Source organism: Salmo salar, chromosome 04 (genome assembly GCF_965601325.2).
Source record: "Salmo salar chromosome 04, fSalSal1, whole genome shotgun sequence".
Lineage (NCBI taxonomy): Eukaryota > Metazoa > Chordata > Actinopteri > Salmoniformes > Salmonidae > Salmo > Salmo salar.
Genome location: NC_138294.1, coordinates 77,964,188 through 77,987,796, shown reverse-complemented (window position 1 = coordinate 77,987,796; position 23,609 = coordinate 77,964,188). Strand labels below are relative to the sequence as shown.

Here is a 23,609-nt window from a genome sequence, read left to right as displayed (position 1 = left end):
GAATGACACAAAAAGTTTGCTGCTTCTTTAGATATCTTTGTCAGATGTTACTATAGAATACTGAAGTATAATTACAAGCATTTCATAAGTGTCAAAGGCTTTTATTGACAATTATATGAAGTTGATGCAAAGAGTCAATATTTGCAGTGTTGACCCTTCTTTTTCAAGACCTCTGCAATCCGCCCTGGCATGCTGTAAATTAAATTCTGGGCCACATCCTGACTGATGGCAGCCCATTCCTGCATAATCAATGCTTGGAGTTTGTCAGAATTTGTGGGTTTGTTTGTCCACCCGCCTCTTGAGGATTGACCACAAGTTCTCAATGGGATTAAGGTCTGAGGAGTTTCCTGGCCATGGACCCAAAATGTTGATGTTTTGTTCCCCGAGCCACTTCGTAATCATTTTTGCCTTATGGCAAGGTGCTCCATCATGCTGGAAAAGGCATTGTTCGTCACCAAACGGTTCCTGGATGGTTGGGAGAAGTTGCTCTCAGAGGATGTGTTGGTACCATTCTTTATTCATGGCTGTGTTCTTAGGCAAAATTGTGAGTGAGCCCACTCCCTTGGCTGAGAAGCAACCCCACACATGAATGGTCTCAGGATGCTTTACTGTTGGCATGACACAGGTCTGATGGTAGCGCTCACATTGTCTTCTCCGGACAAGCTTTTTTCCAGATGCCCCAAACAATCGGAAAGGGGATTCAGAGAAAATGACTTTACCCCAGTCCTCCGCAGCCCAATCCCTCTACCTTTTGCAGAATATCAGTCTGTCCCTGATGTTTTTCCTGGAGAAAAGTGGCTTCATTGCTGCCCTTCTTGACACCAGGCCATCCTCCAAAAGTCTTTGCCTCACTGTGCGTGCAGATGCACTCACACCTGCCTGCTGCCATTCCTGAGCAAGCTCTGTGCCCCAATCCCGCAGCTGAATCAACTTTAGGAGACGGTCCTGGCACTTGCTGGACTTTCTTGGGCACCCTGAAGCCTTCTTCACAACAATTGAACCGCTCTCCTTGAAGTTCTTGATGATCCGATAAATGGTTGATTTAGGTGCAATCTTACTGGCAGCAATATCCTTGCCTGTGAAGCCCTTTTTGTGTAAAGCAATGATGATGGCACGTGTTTCCTTGCAGGTAACCATGATTGACAGAGGAACAATGATTCCAAGCACCACCCTCCTTTTGAAGCTTCCAGTCTGTTATTCGAACTCAATCAGCATGACAGAGTGATCTCCAGCCTTGTCCTCGTCAACACTCACATCTGTGTTAACGAGAGAATCACTGACATGATGTCAGTTGGTCCTTTTGTGGCAGGGCTGAAATGCAGTGGACATGTTTTTGGGGGGGGATTCAGTTAATTTGCATGGCAAAAAGGGACTTTGCAATTAATTGCAATTCATCTCATAACATTCTGGAGTATATGCAAATTGCCATCATACAAACTGAGGCAGCAGACTTTGTGAAAATTAATATTTGTGTCATTCAAAAAGGCCAAGACTGTATGTTAACTTCCGACTTCAACTGTGTGTGTGTGTGATATATATATATATGTTGATTATGTTCATTGTGTCCTGCTTGTCATAACTCAGGCTGGAGAGGCTGAAGATATGAGAGTGTGTACTCCAAATAAAGGTCTTCACAGATCCACCTGTAATCGAATACCCAAGACCCAATCCGGGGCCAGAGCGGGTCCGGATCCAAAATTTTAAATAATGTCACGGGTCTATGTCGAATCTCATATGATTTTCACGGGTCTCGGGGTTGGTCATTTAAACTGACTTTTCCAGAAGGACCCGTACAGATCTGAATGCGACTGCTGCAGTAGAGAGAGAGACATTATGATTTATGCTGCTGCTCTTGCTTTTCACGAGAGTGGTGCATGTAGCTTGTTGTTGGCCAATCTGAAGTCATCAATGCAGCAATAGGCTACAGGCATTGTGTGGCAAAAGTTGGGAGATATCTAAATCAATGGAAGATGGAATTAAAAGTTAAAGTAGAAGGATAGGCTACAACGACCAAGAGCCAACAGGTAGGCTGCTACTTTCTATTCTGAATGGAGTTGTTTGTAACTGTAGGATGAGAAAGCGCATGCAACGTCAATTAGCCTAGCTAGCTAGCTAGCTAGCATAACTAGCTTCTCCTAGTTTGATGCAGTCAAGACTGGTACTACATAATCATATTGGATGATAAATAACCCATCTACGGCAGCTATCAACTATAGCACAAGTTGGAATGGTTGGTGGCCGTCTCTCCCTCCCTCCCTCCTTCCGCCCTGCACCGTGTCACTCACTCACACTTACAGTAGCCTACACACACAGCACGGCCCCTGTTAGAGCATCGACTCCCTATACCTCCTCTCCCTCACGCTTTATCGGCTCCGGTTAATAAAGTAGCTTAAAAATGGACTTGTCTGCTGCTTCTCTCACTCGGATCGGACTGGATCTGGATCCGACCAGGTCTATACGGAAATGTGTGTAGTTGTCCTCGGGTCCGTTCTAGAGGTCGCCCGATTATGATTTTTCAACGCTAATACCGATTATTGGAGGACCACAAAAAGCCAATATATATATTTGTAATAATGACAATTACAACAATACTGAATGAACACTTTATTTTAACTTAATATAATGCATAAATAAAAATCTATTTAGTCTCAAATAAATAATGAAACATGTTCAATTTGGAGCGTTGGAGAAGAAAGTAAAAGTGCAATATGTGCCATGTAAAAAAGCTAACGTTTAAGTTCCTTGCTCAGAACATGAGAACATATGAAAGCTGGTGGTTCCTTTTAACATGAGTCTTCAATATTCCCAGTTAAGAAGTTTTAGATTGTAGTTATTATAGGAATTATTATTTCTCTCTATACCATTTGTATTTCATATACCTTTGACTATTGGATGTTCTTATAGGCACTGTAGTATTGCCAGCCTAATCTCAGGAGTTCATAGGCTTGAAGTCATAAACAGCGCTGTGCTTCAAGCATTGCGAAGGGCTGCTGGCAAATGCAGGAAAGTGCTGTTTGAATGAATGCTTACAAGCCTGCTGCTGCCTACCACCACTCAGTCAGACTGCTCGATCAAATATCAAATAATAGACTTAATTATAATATAATAAACACACAGAAATATGAGCCTTAGGTCATTAATATGGTCAAATCCGGAAACAATCATTTTCGAAAACAAAACGTTTTTTTTCTTTCAGTGAAATACGGAACCGTTCCGTATTTTATCTAACGGGTGGCATCCCTAAGTCTAAATATTGCTGTTACGTTGCACAACCTTCAATGTCATAATTATGTACAATTCTGGCAAATTAATCTAATCGGTCTTTGTTAGGAAGAAATGGTCTTCACACCGTTCGCAACGAGTCAGGCAAAGTCAAGAAGTTAAAGAAGGTTAGGATAACAAAGTCCATAGAATAGTGTAAGGCAGGTATTCCCAAACTGGGGTACGCCAAATAAAAACATTTTAATATTTTTTTTTTCTCTTCACATTTTCAAACAGTCCATTTCTATTTTCCAACGGGGCTAGTTTTTTCCCCCTCGCCTGAGTAGCCTCATTTCACTGCCAAAAATAAAATGAAACCCAGAGCCGGGAGGCCCTATACGCTCACTACGCAACTTGCTTAAGGCCCCGCAAATTATGCAAGGGCCCGGCCTCCCTCTCATGTCAAAGCAGGTGTCAATGTTTACAACTTGGATAAGAGGATGAAGCAGAACTATCCTTCTGGTCATGAAAAGAGAGAGAAAAAAAACACCATGAGAGTGAATTGCGGGAACAGAAATCAGGTAAACTTGTGTTCTCTCCTCTCCAAGTTTGATGTCAGCAAATAACTAACATTAAGTAGATGTGCTAGCTTGCAGTGCATCTCTCTCTAGTCTGTCTGTCTAGCTAACCTAGCTGGGCAGTGCATCTCTCTCTAGTCTGTCTGTCTAGCTAACCTAGCTGGGCAGTGCATCTCTCTCTAGTCTGTCTGTCTTGCTAACCTAGCTGGGCAGTGCATCTCTCTCTAGTCTGTCTGTCTTGCTAACCTAGCTGGGCAGTGCATCTCTCTCTAGTCTGTCTGTCTAGCTAACCTAGCTGGGCAGTGCATCTCTCTCTAGTCTGTCTGTCTTGCTAACCTAGCTGGGCAGTGCATCTCTCTCTAGTCTGTCTGTCTTGCTAACCTAGCTGGGCAGTGCATCTCTTGGTCTGTCTGTCTTGCTAACCTAGCTGGGCAGTGCATCTCTCTCTAGTCTGTCTGTCTAGCTAACCTAGCTGGGCAGTGCATCTCTCTCTAGTCTGTCTGTCTTGCTAACCTAGCTGGGCAGTGCATCTCTCTCTAGTCTGTCTGTCTTGCTAACCTAGCTGGGCAGTGCATCTCTCTCTAGTCTGTCTGTCTAGCTAACCTAGCTGGGCAGTGCATCTCTCTCTAGTCTGTCTGTCTAGCTAACCTAGCTGGGCAGTGCATCTCTCTCTAGTCTGTCTGTCTTGCTAACCTAGCTGGGCAGTGCATCTCTCTCTAGTCTGTCTGTCTTGCTAACCTAGCTGGGCAGTGCATCTCTCTCTAGTCTGTCTGTCTTGCTAACCTAGCTGGGCAGTGCATCTCTCTCTAGTCTGTCTGTCTTGCTAACCTAGCTGGGCAGTGCATCTCTCTCTAGTCTGTCTGTCTAGCTAACCTAGCTGGGCAGTGCATCTCTCTCTAGTCTGTCTGTCTTGCTAACCTAGCTGGGCAGTGCATCTCTTGGTCTGTCTGTGTCTTGCTTGCTTGCTTGCCAGCCACTTCCAGGGCTGTGTTCTGTGACTTTGTGCCTGACAAGTGAGAGTGAAATACAACTATTTATTACGTTGGATAAAACGCCAACGATGTTTATAAACTGCAGCTTGGAAAAGATAACCGCGTTGCACGTGAACATGCATTCATATGTGCGTGCACGCAATGAAACTTGAGCTTTCCAGCAGCAACCTCTGTGAGGACCAGTCCAGAAAATATATGGGCGTGATGGCACCTCTCATAGGTGCACATCATTTAAAAACAAGACAATGATTATCTAGTCTCTCAGTCAAGGTTTAGTTACAACTCTAGACTAATGCAAGATGGAAAGCAATGGATTGACATTGACTATTGATTTATATATTGAATTTAAAATGTTGATTAGCTGGGAATACTGGGCAATATGGATGCACATCTCTCAGTAAATAATAACCATCAAGTATTCAGCCAAGCCATAGTATAAATAGTATTTTATATTTGAGAATGTATAAAAGGAAATCTGGGGGAGCCAGTTTAAATGGGCCTGATGCAGCTGATAAAATGAATCATAGTATTGTTATCTATAATTTACAGGTGCTATGCTTAAGTTTGTCAGTAGAGGGAGATGCTGGATCATCAACCAGTACAAGCACAGACTCAGTTGATCCACATCCGGCCAGTACTAACACAGACCCAGTACAGCCGGCTTCAGCAAATACTAACACAGACCCAGTACAGCCGGCTTCAGCAAATACTTACACAGACCCAGTACAGCCGGCTTCAGCAAATACTTACACAGACCCAGTACAGCCGGTTTCAGCAAATACTTACACAGACCCAGTACAGCCGGCTTCAGCAAATACTTACACAGACCCAGTACAGCCGGCTTCAGCAAATACTTACACAGACCCAGTACAGCCGGCTTCAGCAAATACTTACACAGACCCAGTACAGCCGGCTTCAGCAAATACTTACACAGACCCAGTACTGGCAGCTTCAGCAAATACTTACACAGACCCAGTACAGCCGGCTTCAGCAAATACTTACACAGACCCAGTACAGCCGGCTTCAGCAAATACTTACACAGACCCAGTACAGCCGGCTTCAGCAAATACTTACACAGACCCAGTACTGGCAGCTTCAGCAAATACTTACACAGACCCAGTACAGCTGGCTTCAGCAAAATACTAACACAGGTACAATACAGCCTTCTTCAGCAAGTACTAACACAGACCCAGGTGAAGTACAGGCAGCCTCAGCCAGTACTATCACAACCAGAGGTGTACAGCCAGCATCAGATACAAGCAGCTCAGACCCTACTAGAACAGTTGCTGCTCCACCAAATGACCCAGATTGGCCCCCAGTCTTAACAGACTTTATGAGGACTGAGTTAGTGCGCTGAGGTCCATTCAAACCAGGACTGGATTGTTCTTACCCTAAAGACAAGCCTAGAAGAGGTTTCCATTCAGGCTTATTACAGAGCTGGCTTTCAAACTCAATCAAAAACAACACTATTGTTTTTGCTGTAAGCTCTTTTCTACAAAAGACTACAAAATAATAAAGGAAGGCGTGAATGACTGGTCAAATATGAATGCCATTCTGAAACACCATGAGGATAGTCCTGAACACAAACAATATGATTAAGTGGAGAGAACTTGATCTGCACCTAAGTTGGGGACAGACTTGTCCAGATACAAATGACAATTTTGGAGACTGAAAGAAAGAGATGGCGGGATGTCCTTACACGTTTAATAAGTATCACTCAGTGTCTGTCTGAAAGAAACCTAGCAATCAGGGGTTCAAACAAACAAACTGTTCCAACCAGATAATGGAAACTTCCTAAACGAGGTTGAATTACTGGCTAAATTTGACCACGTTGTGGAAAATCATCTCAGCAAAATTAAAGATGGAGAGAGACATGCTTATTACCTTGGGAAGTGCACACAGAATGAGCTGATACAGATTGTGAGTGACAAGATTCTGGAAGCAATAGTGACTCAAGTAAGAGACTCAAGTAATAGACTCATAGTACATCTCCATTATCTTGGACTGTACACCTGACATTGGTCACCAGGAGCAAATGTCCATTATTCTGAGAAGCGTGGTTTTAAAGGGAAAACCAGAGATCAAGGAGCACTTCCTCAGCTTTGTGAATGTTGAGGTTACAACAGGCTCGAATCTGTCCACCGTCATCTTAGATAAGCTGAACGAGCTGAAGATTCCATTTGAAGATTGCAGAGGGCAAGATTATGATAACGGGGCCAACATGAAGGGCAAGCACCAAGGAGTACAAGCCAGACTGCCGTGTTCGTCCCATGTGGAGAACCTACTCTAAGCCTTATCATTGCAGATGCTGCCAAATCTTCAAAAGATGCAGTTGGGTTTTTGGGCATGTGTAAAAGCTCTTCACCTTTTCAGCTGGCACACAAAGATGGAGTGTTTTGAAGAAACACGTGAACATAACCGTGAAGTCATGGAGTGACACAAGATGGGAGAGTAGGCTCCAAAGTGTTCATGCAATCAGGTATCAGGCTTCTGAGGTTCAGGAGGCATTACTGGAAGCCAGACAGACGATCAACGATCCTGTGGCCAAAGTGGAGGCACAAGCGCTTGCAGAGGAAGTTGGGTCTTACCGCTTCTTGATTTGCTGTGTCGTATGGTGTGAGACACTGACAATGACAAACAAGGTGAACAAGCTCCTCCAATCCGCCTCAATGCAGTTGGATATCGCAGTGAATTTAATCTCAAATGCAAAGGCCTCCCTCACTACATACCGGGAAACTGGATTCTTTGAGGCCCAGATAACAGCCAAAAGCATTTGTGAAGAAATTAATGTGGAGGCTGTTCTGAAAGAGAAGAGACTGAGAAACAGCAAGAGGCATTTCAGCTATGATGCTCCTGATGAACCAGTGACTGATGCACTGAAAAACCTTGAAGTCAACTACTTCAACATTGCGGTGGACTCTGCTGTGACATCCATGGATGAGAGATCTAAACACTCAACCAGGTGAAAACCAAATATGGAGTGCTGCTGAACTTCAGCACTGCCTCTCAGATGTCCAGTGAATCTTTAAAGGCTCACTGCATGGAAGTTGAAAACACTAACCTTCAGAGATGACTGTGACATCAGTGGAATGGATCTGGCACACGACATTCAGAATTGACCTGATCTGCCAACAGACACTGGAGGCCTTTGAGCTGCTTTTCTTTATTTGTGAGAAAAACCTGGAGGAACTCTATCCTAACCTTTGGATAGCCCTACGAATTGCAGTCACCCTACCAGTAACAGTAGCATTGGCAGAAAGGAGCTTTTCAAAATGAAAGCTCATCAAAAGCTACCTGAGGTCTTCCATGTCACAGGAACGTTTGAGTGGTCTGGCCATCATGAGCATTAATCATGACGTGGAGAAACACGTCCTATGATGACATCATTGATGATTTTGCCTCAATAAAGTGAAGAAGAGGAATATTTTGATGGTAAGATTTTAATTCAAACATTCAAATGTTTATACACTTAGTAACATTTAAGATTGTATAGCAGAAGTGCATTTGTGTAAATTACTGCTTAACTATGTGACATACTTCCTCAATATCTTCCAGACAGTCCAGATAGACTGGTGTCCATGCTGATACTGACAATGCCCAGGCTGTAGAGGGAACCAAAGTTAATCACACAGATGTATAGGTTTTATTTGACTATTTTAAGACATATAGCTGCAGCCATAGCTTGTGTTTACACTGTATTGACAAAGCTAACTGTATAATATTGTGAGGATTGGACTAATTACCAGGCAGCAGAGGCAAAGCTCAGTGTTATATTGTATTATTTTCTACAATTTCTTGTTAATATTCACTTATCTTAAGATTCTATAGAAAATATTCTATTCAATAAACATTGTTTGTTTATACCTCATTCTGTTCTGTATTGGTCTAATTCTTAGACTGACAGATGGAGCAAACAGTTTTAAAGGAGGGAGGATTGTAGTGGGAGCACTGAGGTGTCAGGTGTGACAATGGTAAATGGTTTACATGTTCTCACGGGTCAGGTAGGAGGGCCCCTTAGCAGAATTTTGCTTAGGGCCCCAGGGAGGTCAGGACCGGCTCTGATTAAACAATCTAGTGTTCAGCGAAATAACACAATGTCAAATACAGGTAGCCTAGACAAATAATTAACATCCAATCACATTAATTGAATTGAGAGACGAGCTTAAAGTTTTCTTTACTGACCATAATTTCCACTAGTCTGACCGCTTGCATGATGAGGAGTTTCTCACACGACTGGCCTATCTATCTGGGTGATGTTTTTTCTCGTCTGAATGATCTGAATCTAGGATTACAGGGACTCTCCGCAACTATATTCAATGTGCGGGACAAAATAATTGAGGCTATGATTAAGAAGTTGGAGCTCTTCTCTGTCTGCATTAACAAGGACAACACACAGGTCTTTCCATCATTGTATGATTTTTTGTGTGCAAATGAACTCAATCTTATGGACAATGTGAAATGTGATATAGCGAAGCACCTAAGTGAGCTGGGTGCGCAATTATGCAGGTACTTTCTGAAACGGATGACCCAAACAACTGGATTCATTATCCCTTTCATGCCCTGCCTCCAGTCCACTTACCGATATCTGAACAAGAGAGCCTCATCGAAATTGCAACAAGCGGTTTTGTGAAAAATAAATTTAAATCTGAAGCCACTGCAAGATTTCTGTATTGGGCTGCACTCAGAGTATCCTGCCTTGACAAATCGCGCTGCAACCACGTACTATTAGTATAGAATCTTGGTATAGCCGTACTCTGTACTCTTGGTATAGCCGTACTCTTGGTATAGCCGTACTCTTGGTATAGCCGTACTCTGTACTCTTGGTATAGCCGTACTCTTGGTATAGCCGTACTCTGTACTCTTGGTATAGCCGTACTCTTGGTATAGCCGTACTCTGTACTCTTGGTATAGCCGTACTCTTGGTATAGCCGTACTCTTGGTATAGAATCTTAGTATAGCCTACTCTTTAGTATATACACCTACTATTAGTATAGAATCTTAGTATAGCCTACTCTTTAGTATAGCCCTACTCTTAGTATAGAATCTTAGTATAGCCCTACTCTTAGTATAGAATCTTAGTATAGCCCTACTCTTAGTATAGAATCTTAGTATAGCCCTACTCTTAGTATAGAATCTTAGTATAGCCCTACTCTTAGTATAGAATCTTAGTATAGCCCTACTCTTAGTATAGAATCTTAGTATAGCCCACTCTTAGTATAGAATCTTAGTATAGCCCTACTCTTAGTATAGAATCTTAGTATAGCCCTACTCTTAGTATAGAATCTTAGTATAGCCCTACTCTTAGTATAGAATCTTAGTATAGCCCACTCTTAGTATAGAATCTTAGTATAGCCCACTCTTAGTATAGCCCACTCTTAGTATAGCCCACTCTTAGTATAGCCCACTCTTAGAAAGTCATTCGATTTTAGTCAGTAATAAGTTAGCCTTGTGTATGCAGATGAAAGGTAAATGTGGGGATGGGTGGGTAAAAGGTACACTGCAATATGATATCATACGAAGCGGGGCCACTTCCCGCTTATAGACGTCAACAACAACTAAACTCTTCACAAAGTGGGCATGCCTCAAAGGAGTGCATAAATTGTAAAAAGCTAATAGTGTCAGTCTAGGCAGATTTGAGTTCAGTTGTCTGTAAACAGGAAGTTGTCCCCAGCGCTGTATGATGACATCATATTGATGAGCGTACCTTTAAGATAGGATTGGATAATGTGGTGTGATAGAGAGATGGAAAGTTAAGTAATGGTAATTTAGGGTAATGTTGAATAGACTGAGGGTTTCCGGTTACCATGGTTAACCATTTTAACATGTGCTCAAGCAGTATAGAAATGAGGTTCTCCAGAAAAAAGCTGGTAACCGGTATTGATATAGAGCAGCATAGAGTAAGGAGAAATGGAGTTTAGGATTACCAAGTCTAATAAATAAAAAGGTTGGTTAGAAAATAGTAGAGGTGTTACAGGGTGGGATAGGTAAACACAGGGCAAAGAAGTGAGTTAGCGCTTCTAGCTATCATGGCATGAGGGAAACAAGATCAGGTCAGTGCAAGGGGTAGGCTAATACAGTTGGTTAGCAAGGGGTAAGCTAGATTAGGCTAACATAGTTTAGCGTAGAGATGGTTGGGCAGTCTCATCAGGTAGAGTAAGGTAGCATAGGTAAGAACAGGATAGAGGCATACGTTAACTTAGCATAATGTAGGGTGGCATAGAGGAGAAACAATTAGCGTATTGCAGGGATAGTGGGAAAGTCACCAGGCATGAGCACAAGCTAGCAGGAAGGAGAGGAGAAAGACCAGAAAAAGATTGATGCTTACTTTGGAAAGTCGCTTGTGAGACTAGCATGCATGAGAAGAAGAACAAAGAAAATCAGAAAACAAAAACAAATAAACAGCAAACACCTAAGGCAGAAAAAAGAAATCCATAAGAATTTCAAGTTAAAGACTTGGATTGTGAGTGGTTTTAACATGGTGCAGCTGGTGCAGAAACGTAACAATGTCTCGAAAGTAAAACAGAGGAGTAACATGGCATGACAACCGACGGACAAGTCAATCCCTGACGGTGGAAATGAGGATGGAATGGGATGTGAAAAAGGTTGAGAACAACCTTACGGTGATACTTGACTAAGAAGCAGGTTTTCAAAATCCACTACTGAGTGGCAGACAAACATTCTTCACACAAGAACTTTGTCGATTTCATTCAGACAGCCCGCACTGAAGTTCATTCTACAGTATATTCATTTCAACTGGGATGAAGTAATCGAGTTTACCATTTGTACCGAGATCTCTGCTGTTTCTTCTTTTGTGAGAGCGTGGATTACTTTTTAGCCCCAGCGGATCAGAAGGCCCAAAAGGCAAACAACTTTATTGTCCTGTGAAGATGTGATTAAAAGGCAGAGCAAATGTGTGAGGATATGCAGTGGACGGGCAAGAGAGGCTATGTATTTGGGGCGTGTCCACACCTGCCCATTGGCCCCTGGTCCAGACCAGAGCATGGTTATTTCTCGAAGATTAAAGGACTGAGATAGGAGGGAACCCTCCTGCAATGGAGATTTAAGAGCATGATAGGTATGTAATGTGGAGTATTTTTTGTGTGTGTGTACTGTGTATGATATGCATGCGTGTGTGTATGTGCGTTACTGCATAAATCTTCACCACCTATACACAATTGTGTTTTGGCCCATGTGTGTGTTAAATCCAATGTATGTCTGGTCCAGGTGCATGGGCTCACCTTGGAGTTCTTGCCTCCACTGCTGCGTGTGGCGGAGTGTACCGACTGGCTGTAGGTGCGCTGCACCATCTGCTCTGGGGTGGAGGGGGACTTGTCCTTGTCAGAGGCGGGGTCCAAGTGGCCCTTCTCCACCATGTTCTCACCACTGTGCTCCAAGCTCTGCTGGGGTGTGGGCGAGCGAGAGCGATGGCGCAGGATGGGCGAGCAAGCAGGCGTGCTCCGGTTCGAATTGCTGGCAGTGCTGTCAGTGAGAGATGGAGAGAGAGGGAATGATTAAAATAATTGTTTAAACTCTGCGATACTCACAGCACTTATGGGCTGAATCCTTGAGATCCAAATGTGTACTCCAGGGGTACTCAACTATTGTTTGAGAAGGTTCAGTCACACAGGGGTGTAAAAGGTAGGGATGGATATGATAATTTATCAGCATAGTAACAAATCCCGACCTTGCAACCCCACACCCCTGTTGATGTCAGAGAGAACATTTAGCCTTTTTAAAAGGTCATTTCCTGCAATTCTACACCTTTTGCCATGGGGTTAAGAAGAAAATGTTGCAGTTTTAAAGCTAATTTCCAGAAATTCAACACATTTTTCCATGTCTTATGTGTGTTCATATGATACCCGAGTGACTCAACAAAATCAACAGGGCCTAAAATGAACACCTGCCACCTGCGGGTGGATTTTGACATTGGCGGGTAAGATGTCTATTTCACCAGCAACGTTGGCGGGTAAGATGTCCATTTCACCAGCCACGTTGGCGGGTAAGATGTCCATTTCACCAGCCACGTTGGCGGGTAAGATGTCCATTTCACCAGCAACGTTGGCGGGTAAGATGTCTATTTCACCAGCCACGTTGGCGGGTAAGATGTCTATTTCACCAGCCACGTTGGCGGGTAAGATGTCTATTTCACCAGCCACGTTGGCGGGTAAGATGTCTATTTCACCAGCCACGTTGGCGGGTAAGATGTCTATTTCACCAGCAACGTTGGCGGGTAAGATGTCCATTTCACCAGCCACGTTGGCGGGTAAGATGTCCATTTCACCAGCAACGATGGCGGGTAAAATGTCTATTTCACCAGCAACGTTGGCGGGTAAGATGTCCATTTCACCAGCAACGATGGTGGGTAAGATGTCCATTTCACCAGCAACGATGGCGGGTAAGATGTCCATTTCACCAGCAACGATGGCGGGTAAAATGTCTATTTCACCAGCAACGTTGGCGGGTAAGATGTCCATTTCACCAGCCACGTTGGCGGGTAAGATGTCCATTTCACCAGCAACGATGGTGGGTAAAATGTCTATTTCACCAGCCACGTTGGCGGGTAAAATGTCTATTTCACCAGCAACGTTGGCGGGTAAGATGTCCATTTCACCAGCCACGTTGGCGGGTAAGATGTCTATTTCACCAGCCACGTTGGCGGGTAAGATGTCCATTTCACCAGCAACGTTGGTGGGTAAGATGTCTATTTCACCAGCCACGTTGGCGGGTGGTCAGGGCTCCACAGTTCGAGCATTTCACTCGCATTTGCAAATAAAAAGTCAAGTATGATCACATTTATAGTCAAATAAATGCTGCGGTAGCCATTTTAAAAGTTTCGTATGTAACCTATTCGACCTTGCGCTGCAACACAGCCTGGCTGGGGGCTGTGCGCATGTGAAGAGCTGAGTGAAAAATTCATTTTTAGATGCACTGCGCACAGGAATAAAAGTTTGTCTAATTTACTTGACACAAAAATCTACTGAAGTGAGAATTTGTCCTTGTGTTTCTTGGCTATTTCCATTGTTTTGTTCAGAAGCTAGGTTGTTTTTCTATGTTTGAGTTTCAACAGCTAGGGAAGAGAAGACCACGCTTCTATTAGTCAATCTCACAGGCACAAACATGACTGGAGTCATGATATTTTGGATAAAAGACAGGTCACAAACATTAGTTACTTCTTACTAGTAATTCATGTATTGTTTTAGAAACATTACAAAGCATGCTTATCTGTTAATTTGTGGTTTGTTGGTGTAATTTAAGCAGCAACAAAATATTTGGCTGGTAGACCAAAAAGTGAATTTTATGCCCTGAAAATCAATGTGGGCTAGTAGTTGATCAACTGGACATTTCTGACAGGTTATAAATACCTCTCTGAGGTCTGTCAGTGAATGACATAAGAGGAAAACTGCCCATGCACTACCAAATTTCAAAATTGCCCCTTGTGCATTCTACTATTACAACTCTCAACAGCAGAAAGAAAAGTGTTTCTGGATCTGGACCGTGTTCCTCCTGTTGAGTACAGTATGGCTGGTGTACTCAAACAAATATAAATGTTGACATGATGCATGATTTACAAAGACCCTATAAAAAACATCCACTCCATTGCAAGTTACGCTGTTTGACCACCAGACAATTTAAGATAGCAGCAACCTCCCCAATGACAATAATGTGTTCACTTCCTCCAGAGGGCCAGATTAGTCTTTGATACAGAGCACATCAATGAGGCACTGTCTCTGCCCTTGACGATAGAGGACAATTTATTGACTAACTGATTTCCTATCCAGACTAGAAAGTCTACTCTGCAGGGCACTTATTCATAAAGCGTCTCAGAGTAGGACTGCTAATTGAGGATCAGTTTGCCTTTTTAAAATCAATGAATAAGAGAAGGGATCTGATTCTAGATCAGCATTCTAAGATATTTTATGAACATGGACCCAGAACTTCAGGTCTAAGTGCTGGCAGATTCAACAGATGTACTTCATTTGATATCAGTTAACTGAGGCTCTTTTGGCCATGTTGGTGTAGCTCAGTGGAGAGAACCTAACTTCACTAAACCCTCTTCATGGTTGGTGAGAGAACAGCAGCTCTGCAGCAGGTGTTCTCTCTCTCTCTCTCTCTCTCTCTCTCTCTCTCTCTCTCTCTCAACAGTAAGCTCCCACGCAGTGTACCCTGTGGAGTGTCCTGCCATCAGTTTTCACACACTCTTTTCCTCTCATCTGTCTCTCACTCCTCCCATCTCTTTCTCCACAGTTCACTTTCTATATCACCCAAGGGCTTTGGGTGAAGACTATTATTTAAGCAGAGTTTGTGTGTGTGTCAGGCTGGAAAAGCGAACCGATTCCAACAAAGAGAGAGGGAGGTCATAGGATACGTCCAAGACTGCTACAATATGAGAAATTATAGTGCAATTCTACTATTGACACATGCTTGTTAAATTGCTGCGTCATTGCACACACACACAACACTTCAGTAATACTCCCTAATTCACTTGAGACATCTAACTTGCATTCAGTAGATTACAGCTTATTGGTGGAACTTTGGTCTGCTATGGGCAACATTACAGGCATAGACAATTGCACACAGGTGTGTCTCGCCTTGCTCCAGCAGGTGAGAGTGATATTATTGAAACAGTACCCACCTGGTAGTGATTGTATAATACATTGTGTGTGTGTGTGTGTGTGTGTGTGTGCTGTTGCCTTACATAAGGGATGGTGGGAGGATGAGTGAACAGTGCCTCACCCTCATCTATCATTTCATTACTCTATCCATCCTTATCTGGTCTACTTCAGACTACACACAGGAAGACCGCTTGATACACCATACTGGGATGCTTATTATAGCTGGGTAGGAGGACGAGGGTGTGTGTGTGTGTGTAACTTTGCATCTTCTCAAGGGTGTTATCATCAGTAAAAAACTATGTTAGATCAGTGCCTAGAAACAACAATGTCCTGGCATCCATTAGCAGTCATTACACATCCGCTTTGTGGCTTGACAGCATTCAGATGAGGACACTTATTCACCTGCTATACAGGTGAAGCCCATTTTCTAAATCTCAGGTTGAGCCTACTAGCAACTGCATTTGACCCTTGTATAAAGACACAGAACATTTTTTGACACTGAACCCAACTTCCACTGGAGAGGGAGAAGTGGAGGCCAACTGTTGCTATGTATGCTGACGTCACACAGGTCAAGCTACCCTTCATAAGGCCATACTCCTGTTCTTGAAAACAAGAGCCCAGCAGCACAGGTTACACTTCTAATAACACTGAAAAGGGTGAAACGATGGATTATGTTTCAGGTTATTCTGTGACAAAACAGTCATTGTATAGCTAAGTGGGATGGATCAATTGAGGCATGCAAAGACAGTGAGTTGTCATGCTTAAAACATGACAACTAAAAGAAAGGAAATGTGTAAAATGTGAAAAGATAATCATGGTGCTTTCCCAATATGCATCAAAGAATTGCTACAATACCGACAGCTTAGATATGCTCATTAATGAAGGTGATATGAATACGGAATGATGGATGCATCATGCAGCCAGCATTCCTTAATATCTCTCTCCTCTCATTTTCTTTCTGTAGCGATCATAGTTATCAGTTGGCTATTCAAATGGTTGTTAGCATTAGCGTGCTACAGAATGCTAAGGCTCCGAGTCACTCACTTTGATTGTACTCTGCTTAACATGCATCGGCCCTAAAGCCAGACAGTTAAGCTTAAACAGTTTGGGCATTCATGCAAGACATCCCTGATGTGTCCGTATAGCTACGGATGCTAACGTACGTTAGCATCTTCACCTTGTACTGTACAGTATAAATGAACAGGAGGGGGGCTAACGTGGCTAATTAGCTCACGCTAGGCTAATGCTAATCAGAGCGTCCGATAACGGAGGAGACAGGTCAGTTGAAGTGCTGGGAATGGAGAAAAAAAATAACATTGCCAGCACGTCTACAGACGAGATAACGGTCTCCTCCATCATCGGATGCTCTGATAAGCATAAGCCTAAGATAATTAGCCCTCCTATTAATTTCTACTAGACAGTGCAAGGTGAGGATGCTATTGTGAATTACCCCCGAAGCAGTGATAAGAACTAACCTGGTAGCCATGAAGGACTCAACCCGCCTGTTGGCTTCCACCTGCTTCATTCATCCATTTACTCAGTGACCAGCACGAGGAGGAGAGGCAGAGGAGATGGGAAGGAAAATGCCTCCCGTTGCATCCCAGACAGGGTTCGTGTGTGGGGTCTGGGTTAGACACGACCGTCTAGCCCTCCGATATCACTCGCATACAGGCTTTCGGAGCACGCCCTCTCTCAAACAGACACCGTGATGGCCTCCCTCTCTTGCCCCCTCTTTCCCTCTCGCTATCTTTCCCTCTCCCTGCAGTGATTCACAGGCACGTTATTCGGCTATCGCAAAGCCTCTTCTTTTCCTTCTTCCTTTCTCTCTATCCTTCCCTGGCTTCTTGTTCGCTCTTCCCGTTATCCCTGCTTCCGTTACATGCCTTTCCCTTCCCTCCCTCCCTCCCTCTCTATGGTGTGGATGATGCTGAAGCTGGGAGATGGCTGCCGATGCTAGCTGCTTTGCATAATGGCTTCTGCTTGGTGCAGCACCGCTCCGGAGGCCGGCTCGTCAATTATTCATGCTGTTCATGAATGGAGCCGCACTGGCTGACGTCACCTAACCCTCGCTGTCAGCCCATCCACCCCTCCCCCCAAACACACACACACACACACACACACACACACAAACAACCTCACCTCTCCCTTAGTCTGTCTCTCACACGCATGCAAGATCGCACGCATACACTCTCAAGAATTCACGCGCACACATCAAACCCTCACTTCTCTCACTCACACTTTTGCACCATTAACACCCCGGTTTGCCAGGGAAGTTTATTCCTCTGTTGTTAGGAAACCATGTTTTTTTGTGGAGGGTGATATACTCCAGCTATGACATGTTATTTTGTTCCGATACAGAAACGTTTATTTGTGGAAAATATCAAATCAGAACTCCAGGCTTTGGTTTGCACAGTGATAGTGGAGAAAAAACAACAATATTCCTTTCACTACATGCTCAGATATGCTTGAATGTTCAGACTAATATTCCATGAAACAGGGGGATAGAAAAAAACTGGTTGGGAAGCAGAAAGAGTCAGGGGGGACGGGAGGGAGGGAGAAGAGAGAGGGATGGATAGCAGTAGAGGCAAAGAGAGAAAGGGAAGGAGAAGGTTCTAGCCGCATGTGTCAGCGGGGGGGGGGGCATTTTGACACTACTCCCAACAAGCACACAGCTGGCATCAGAACACACCGCAAGCTTTCCCTTCCCTTCATCCCGCTATCCCCTCATCGCCCCCGGCCAAGAAAACATGAAAGGAGAGGGGGGGGGGGGACAGTGCAAAGTAAGATAAACAAACAAGCCAGATCATTTTACTCTGAAATGAGACTGACAGGGGTTTCAGAAAGATGGCGCCGTGACCTTTAGTTGATCTATGACCGTAGGTGCTGTCTGACAAGTGCCATACTACACCTACCACTCTATGGCCCTGTTCAAGTCTTAAAAATTGCAGGAAGGAAGGAGGGCTGCAGTTTACAAGTTTTGGGACAGGGCCTAGGACTCATGTTCATTAGGGCCTGCAATAGAAACAATTTAATGTTTTGTAACAGAAAACGAAATCAAGCATTTGTTATTGGACAAGTCCAGGTAGTCCCTCCCCGTTCAGTCCACTTTCTTCTGACTGGTGCCTAATGATAATGACCCTGCTTTGGCTGATGTTGCTACCTGCAGAGAGGAAGCAAGCAGCTGGATTCTAAGCCTGTGTTCCCTGGGGAAAAACAAGTTCAACACATTCCCAATCAATATTCTCCAATTTGCACTGTCATCAGTGAATATACATTTCCTTCGCATGCTTATCTCAGCTCATTAAATCAACTCTAAACAAGTTCATTTAATTACATGCGTGATCAAGTATCATTTCAAAGGGCCTCAACATTAAATGAGGAATAGATCTCCAGGTAATTCTGTTTTCTTTTCATCACATTCACAATGCAAGTTCTTTTGACTTTTTTGAAAATAAAAAAGACAAGGGAAAACATTATGAAAGCCTACAGAAGCACAAAGAGATTTGTTATACTTAATTCTGTTCTGTAACCTAAAAACAAAAATATGTCACACTATGTTATGCTTCATTCAGAGTGCATAGCTTCAGCTTCCACATTACCAACCATTCACTGTGCCTTGTAGAGACTGTTTTCTGTTGAGTAATGCTGAATATGAATCCCCACGGGACTATTCTGCTGATTGCACATAGCACTATGTGGCCTGAGCCAAAAGCAACCAATCAGACCTCAGCGCACAGCACACTGAACCAAATCGTCATATCCGAGAGCACCTAACTGCTGAGTGAGCCAAAATGCAGCCAATCATGGGCCGTGAAGGTGTAGCCTATATAATGTAGATGGGGAGGTTTTCAAGGCAGACATATGCTCTCTACTTTAGCTGCGATATAGTGAACTGTATGATGACTTTACATGTAGAAGATAAAGTGTCGGGGGTACACACAGATTCTTCTCCCTGTGGTAGTTGGGCTCATCTGCCATTTTAGAAAACACCAAGCCATCATTTCTTTGACGTTACCCTGGGAGAATCACTGTAATAAAGCAATTCCATAGACAGAGGTTCTCCATTCTTATTTTACAGGGTAAATTCATATGAATTCAATCCCTTTTTGGCAGCATCCCGTAGGATTTAAACCAAACTTTCCATACGTTTGCCCATGGAAAAAATGGCTGAAAATGACTTTTTGGACCCGAATGCCAAAGGAGATTGAGCACCTCTAAGTTTACCCATTTTGCATACCCCACCATTCCATGAGAAATCCATATCTTCATCATTCGAAAAAATAAACGGTTGAGTTTGATATAATTTAAAAGCTTCCAAACAGGTTTTTTTTTAAATTGTTGTGTGTGTGTATATATATATATATATATATATATATATATATTTTATTTTTTTAATAGTCAATTATCTAAATATGCATAAACTCGTGTTGACACACACGTCAGCGCAGTAGATCCAGCTCAGAAGCCTAGCTCATGAGCTCCATCAGCAGCCAATTGTAATTTGGAATAGAAAATTAATGTGTTTATGCAACAATGTTGGTGCATTGAATCGCATCGATTCGTTCTCTAATCAAACCGAATCGCACAGAATCGTTTCAAACAAAACATATCGTTCCTGTATCATATCGGGGCCCATGTACCTAGATGCGTATCGAATCGTCTTAAAAGGGAAAGATGCACATCCCAAATAGATAACCATATCTGTGTCTTCTCTGCAGGAGGTTGATTAAATCAGAGAGACACAAAGAGTACAACACGGTTAAGAATGAAGTATTGTAACGTTTCAATCAAGGATTGTTATGGCAGTGAAAAAAAAAATGGAATAGGTAATATTGATGGCGATATCCTCAGTAATTTAATATAGACATCAAGGGACAGTTTCCCAGACCCGGATTAAGCCTACTCCTGGACCTAAAAGCAAGCTCCTTGGAGAATCATTTTATAGTCCAGGATTCGGCTTAACATCGGCTTTAAGACCAATAGAAGAATGAAGTTGCTACATTGTAGACAAAAAAACAGGACTAACAATATGGTGGAATGTTGGCCTACATGCCTTGTCAGTTGACAAAAACATGCACACACAGAGAAAAATCCATGCGGTGCCATTTTTAGACAGCAAACAGCTGACATCTGTTCAATGACCCCACTGTCTCTTGTCCAATCAATTGTATTCAATGACCACACAGCAGAGCCAACACAACAAGGTCAAACGGCTCTGTACTGATTGGTAGACAAATAGTCTCAAGTTGCCAAACCTCCAAAATCACATCGTGTCACGCCTCCCTTGGAGGTCTGGAGAATGTTGTATTGCAAAAACAGTTTGAATGCTGGGAGGCAGCGGACCAGCAAGATTTTGATTGGATGTTACATTTCAAGAAGTGATAACACCTTTGATTGGGATCTGTTTCCCCAAAGGTGTTATCACGTGCTCCACTAAGGCAGTTATTTATCTTATAACTTGTCCTTGTGGTAAAAAGTATGTGGGTAAAACAAAGCGCGAATTAAAAGTACGAATCTCAGAGCACCATTAGGTGCAAAAACTTGACATACCCAGTTGGGGCCCACTTTTTGGAAGCGAACCACTCGATTTCATCCCTATGTTATATCGGCATCGAACATGTCACTCTCCCTAGGAGAGGGGGTGACCTCAACAATTTATTGTTAAAACGAGAGGCTGCCTGGATCTTTAATTTAAAGACCCTCGCTCCCTTTGGTCTCAACGTGGACTTTGATCTGAAGCCATTCTTGTGATTTTGCTTTTCATTGTAAATGTTTGTAGGCCTATGTAGCCAAATTGTATCGATGATCGTATGCTATCCATTCATGTTTTTTGTATGTTATTTTTATATCTGAGAATTAACCAATGATATCAGACCACACCCGGCCATGATTACAGACACCTGTGTGTGTCATTTGACACTATATAAACTAGTGACCCGCAGTGTTTGTCATTATACACTGATGAAGTCTGTCGAAACGTTGGATATTAGGTTATTCAATTATTGCATCTGAGCTCCTAGAGTGTGCGGCTCTCCTTTAATATTTCAAGTGTTCTACTTCGCCATCCAGCACCTAGCCTAAATAGGTGTGCGTTTCTTTCGCCTCCAGATTGTATTCTCAAATGAACATTTCCTTTTTGTCTAGTGGTAAGATCTCAAATCTGTTTTATTTGATTGTCACTCTCTCTCAGTATATCAGCTACAGTATGTGAAGCCATTTAGCAGCTTATCATATGGCATGCATTGCCAATGCAGCCATAGACCTACAGTATGAGGGCATTACTGGCCTTAAGGGTATCTGAAGCAGAGAATACCTTATTTTCACACATTGTTTACATGTTGAGCTATTTGTTCTCAATTTAAAATTATACCAGTAGACAATGTACACTGAACAAAAATATAAATAGAACATGTAGTGTTGGTCATGTTTCAGGAGCTGAAAAAAAGATCCCAGACATTTTCCATACGCACAAAAAACGGATTTCTCAAAAATGTTGTGCACAAATTTGTTTACATCCCTTTTAGTGAGCATTTCTCCTTTGCCAAGATAATCCATCCACCTGACAGGTGCGGCATATCAAGAAGCTGATTAAACAGCATGATCATAACACAGGTGCACCTTGTGCCGGCGACAATAGAGTACCACAGTATGATTCATAATGCCCATAAAAACCTAGCGGTCAAACAAGGAAATGGTTCCAATCGTTTTCCCACTGTTCATTTGTCCCATAGGGAATTTTAGATACACTTAAAAAACGGCTGTGTTTTGTGTAGGCTTACCTTGGTGTGCATGTGTATATCCCTCTAGGACAAGGTGACTTTTAACAATATATTCGTTTCTTTTTACCCAAAAAATGAAATGGTAATTAGCAGCTAATGATAAAGAACTACAAACGCCATGATGATCTGGACGAGACTGCCGAAATGAGGCAAAGGTAAGAATCTCTGGATTAACTATCTAATGTTAGCTAAATTTAGTAATGAATAAATTGGATACATTTCTTTAAATTGACAATTCTGCAAACGGTCTTGTGCAAGTTTTAAATTGACAATACCTGTTAGCAAAGGTGTCAGCTAGAGATGACATGCAGGAGCTTGCAGGGATTTGTAGTCTTGCAGGATTTTCGAATTTGAGAGTACATAGAGGAGAATGTACAGTTGAAGTCGGAAGTTTACATACACCTTAGCCAAATGCATTTAAACTCAGTTTTTCACAATTCCTGACATTTAATCCTAGTAAAAAGTCACTGTCTTAGGTCATTTAGGATCACCACTTTATTTTAAGAATGTGAAATGTCAGAATAATAGTAGAGAGAATGATTTATTTCAGATTTTATGTCTTTCATCACATTCCCACTGGGACAGAAGTTCACATACACTCAATTAGTATTTGGTAGCATTGCCTTTAAAATTGTTGAACTTGGGTCAAACGTTTTGGGTAGCCTTCCACAAGTTTCCCACAATAAATTAGGTGAATTTTGGCCCATTTCTCCTGACAGAGCTGGTGTAACTGAGTCAGGGTTGTAGGCATCCTTGCTCGCACATGCCTTTTCAGTTCTGCCCAGAAATATTCTATGGGATTGAGGTTAGAGCTTTGTGATGGCCACTCCAATACCTTGACTTTGTTGTCTTAAGCCATTTTGCCACAACTTTGGAAGTATGCTTGGGGTCATTGTCCATTTGGAAGACCCATTTGCGACCAAGCTTTAACTTCCTGACTGTTGTCTTGAGATGTTGCTTCAATATATCCACATCATTTCCCCTTCCTCATGATGCCTTCTATTTTGTGAAGTGCACCAGTCCCTCCTGCAGCAAAACACCCCCACAACATGATGCTGCCACCCCCGTGCATTATGGTTGGGATGGTGTTCTTCGGCTTGCAAGCCTCCCCCGTTTTCCTCTAAACATAACGATGGTAATCATGGCCAAACAGTTCTATTATTGTTTCATCAGACTAAAGGACATTTCTCCAAAAAGTACAGTGAGGGAAAAAAGTATTTGATCCCTTGCTGATTTTGTACGTTTGCCCACTGACAAAGAAATGATCAGTCTATAATTTTAATGGTAGGTTTATTTGAACAGTGAGAGACAGAATAACAACAAAACAATCCAGAAAAACGCATGTCAAAAATGTTATAAAATTATTTGCATTTTAATGAGGGAAATAAGTATTTGACCCCTCTCCAAAACATGACTTAGTACTTGGTGGCAAAACCCTTGTTGGCA

At 42.7% G+C, this 23,609-nt stretch overlaps 1 protein-coding gene across 3 annotated transcripts in view; it reads right to left on the bottom strand.

The window, feature by feature from the left end:
* gramd1ba (GRAM domain containing 1Ba) overlaps window positions 1-23,609 on the bottom strand; it is an 80,723-nt gene that overhangs the window by 38,195 nt on the left and 18,919 nt on the right. For 2 of the 3 annotated variants that reach the window (XM_082974724.1, XM_082974725.1), the window contains exons 1-2: window positions 16,860-17,315; window positions 12,010-12,250 (exon numbers count right to left, since the gene is read on the bottom strand). In XM_082974724.1, the coding sequence (XP_082830850.1) occupies window positions 12,010-12,250; window positions 16,860-16,909 (291 nt within the window). In that variant the 5' untranslated portion in view covers window positions 16,910-17,315. Of the gene's footprint in view, window positions 1-12,009; window positions 12,251-16,859; window positions 17,316-23,609 lie in introns of those variants that run through there. The other variant, XM_082974726.1, reaches the window with a different exon arrangement.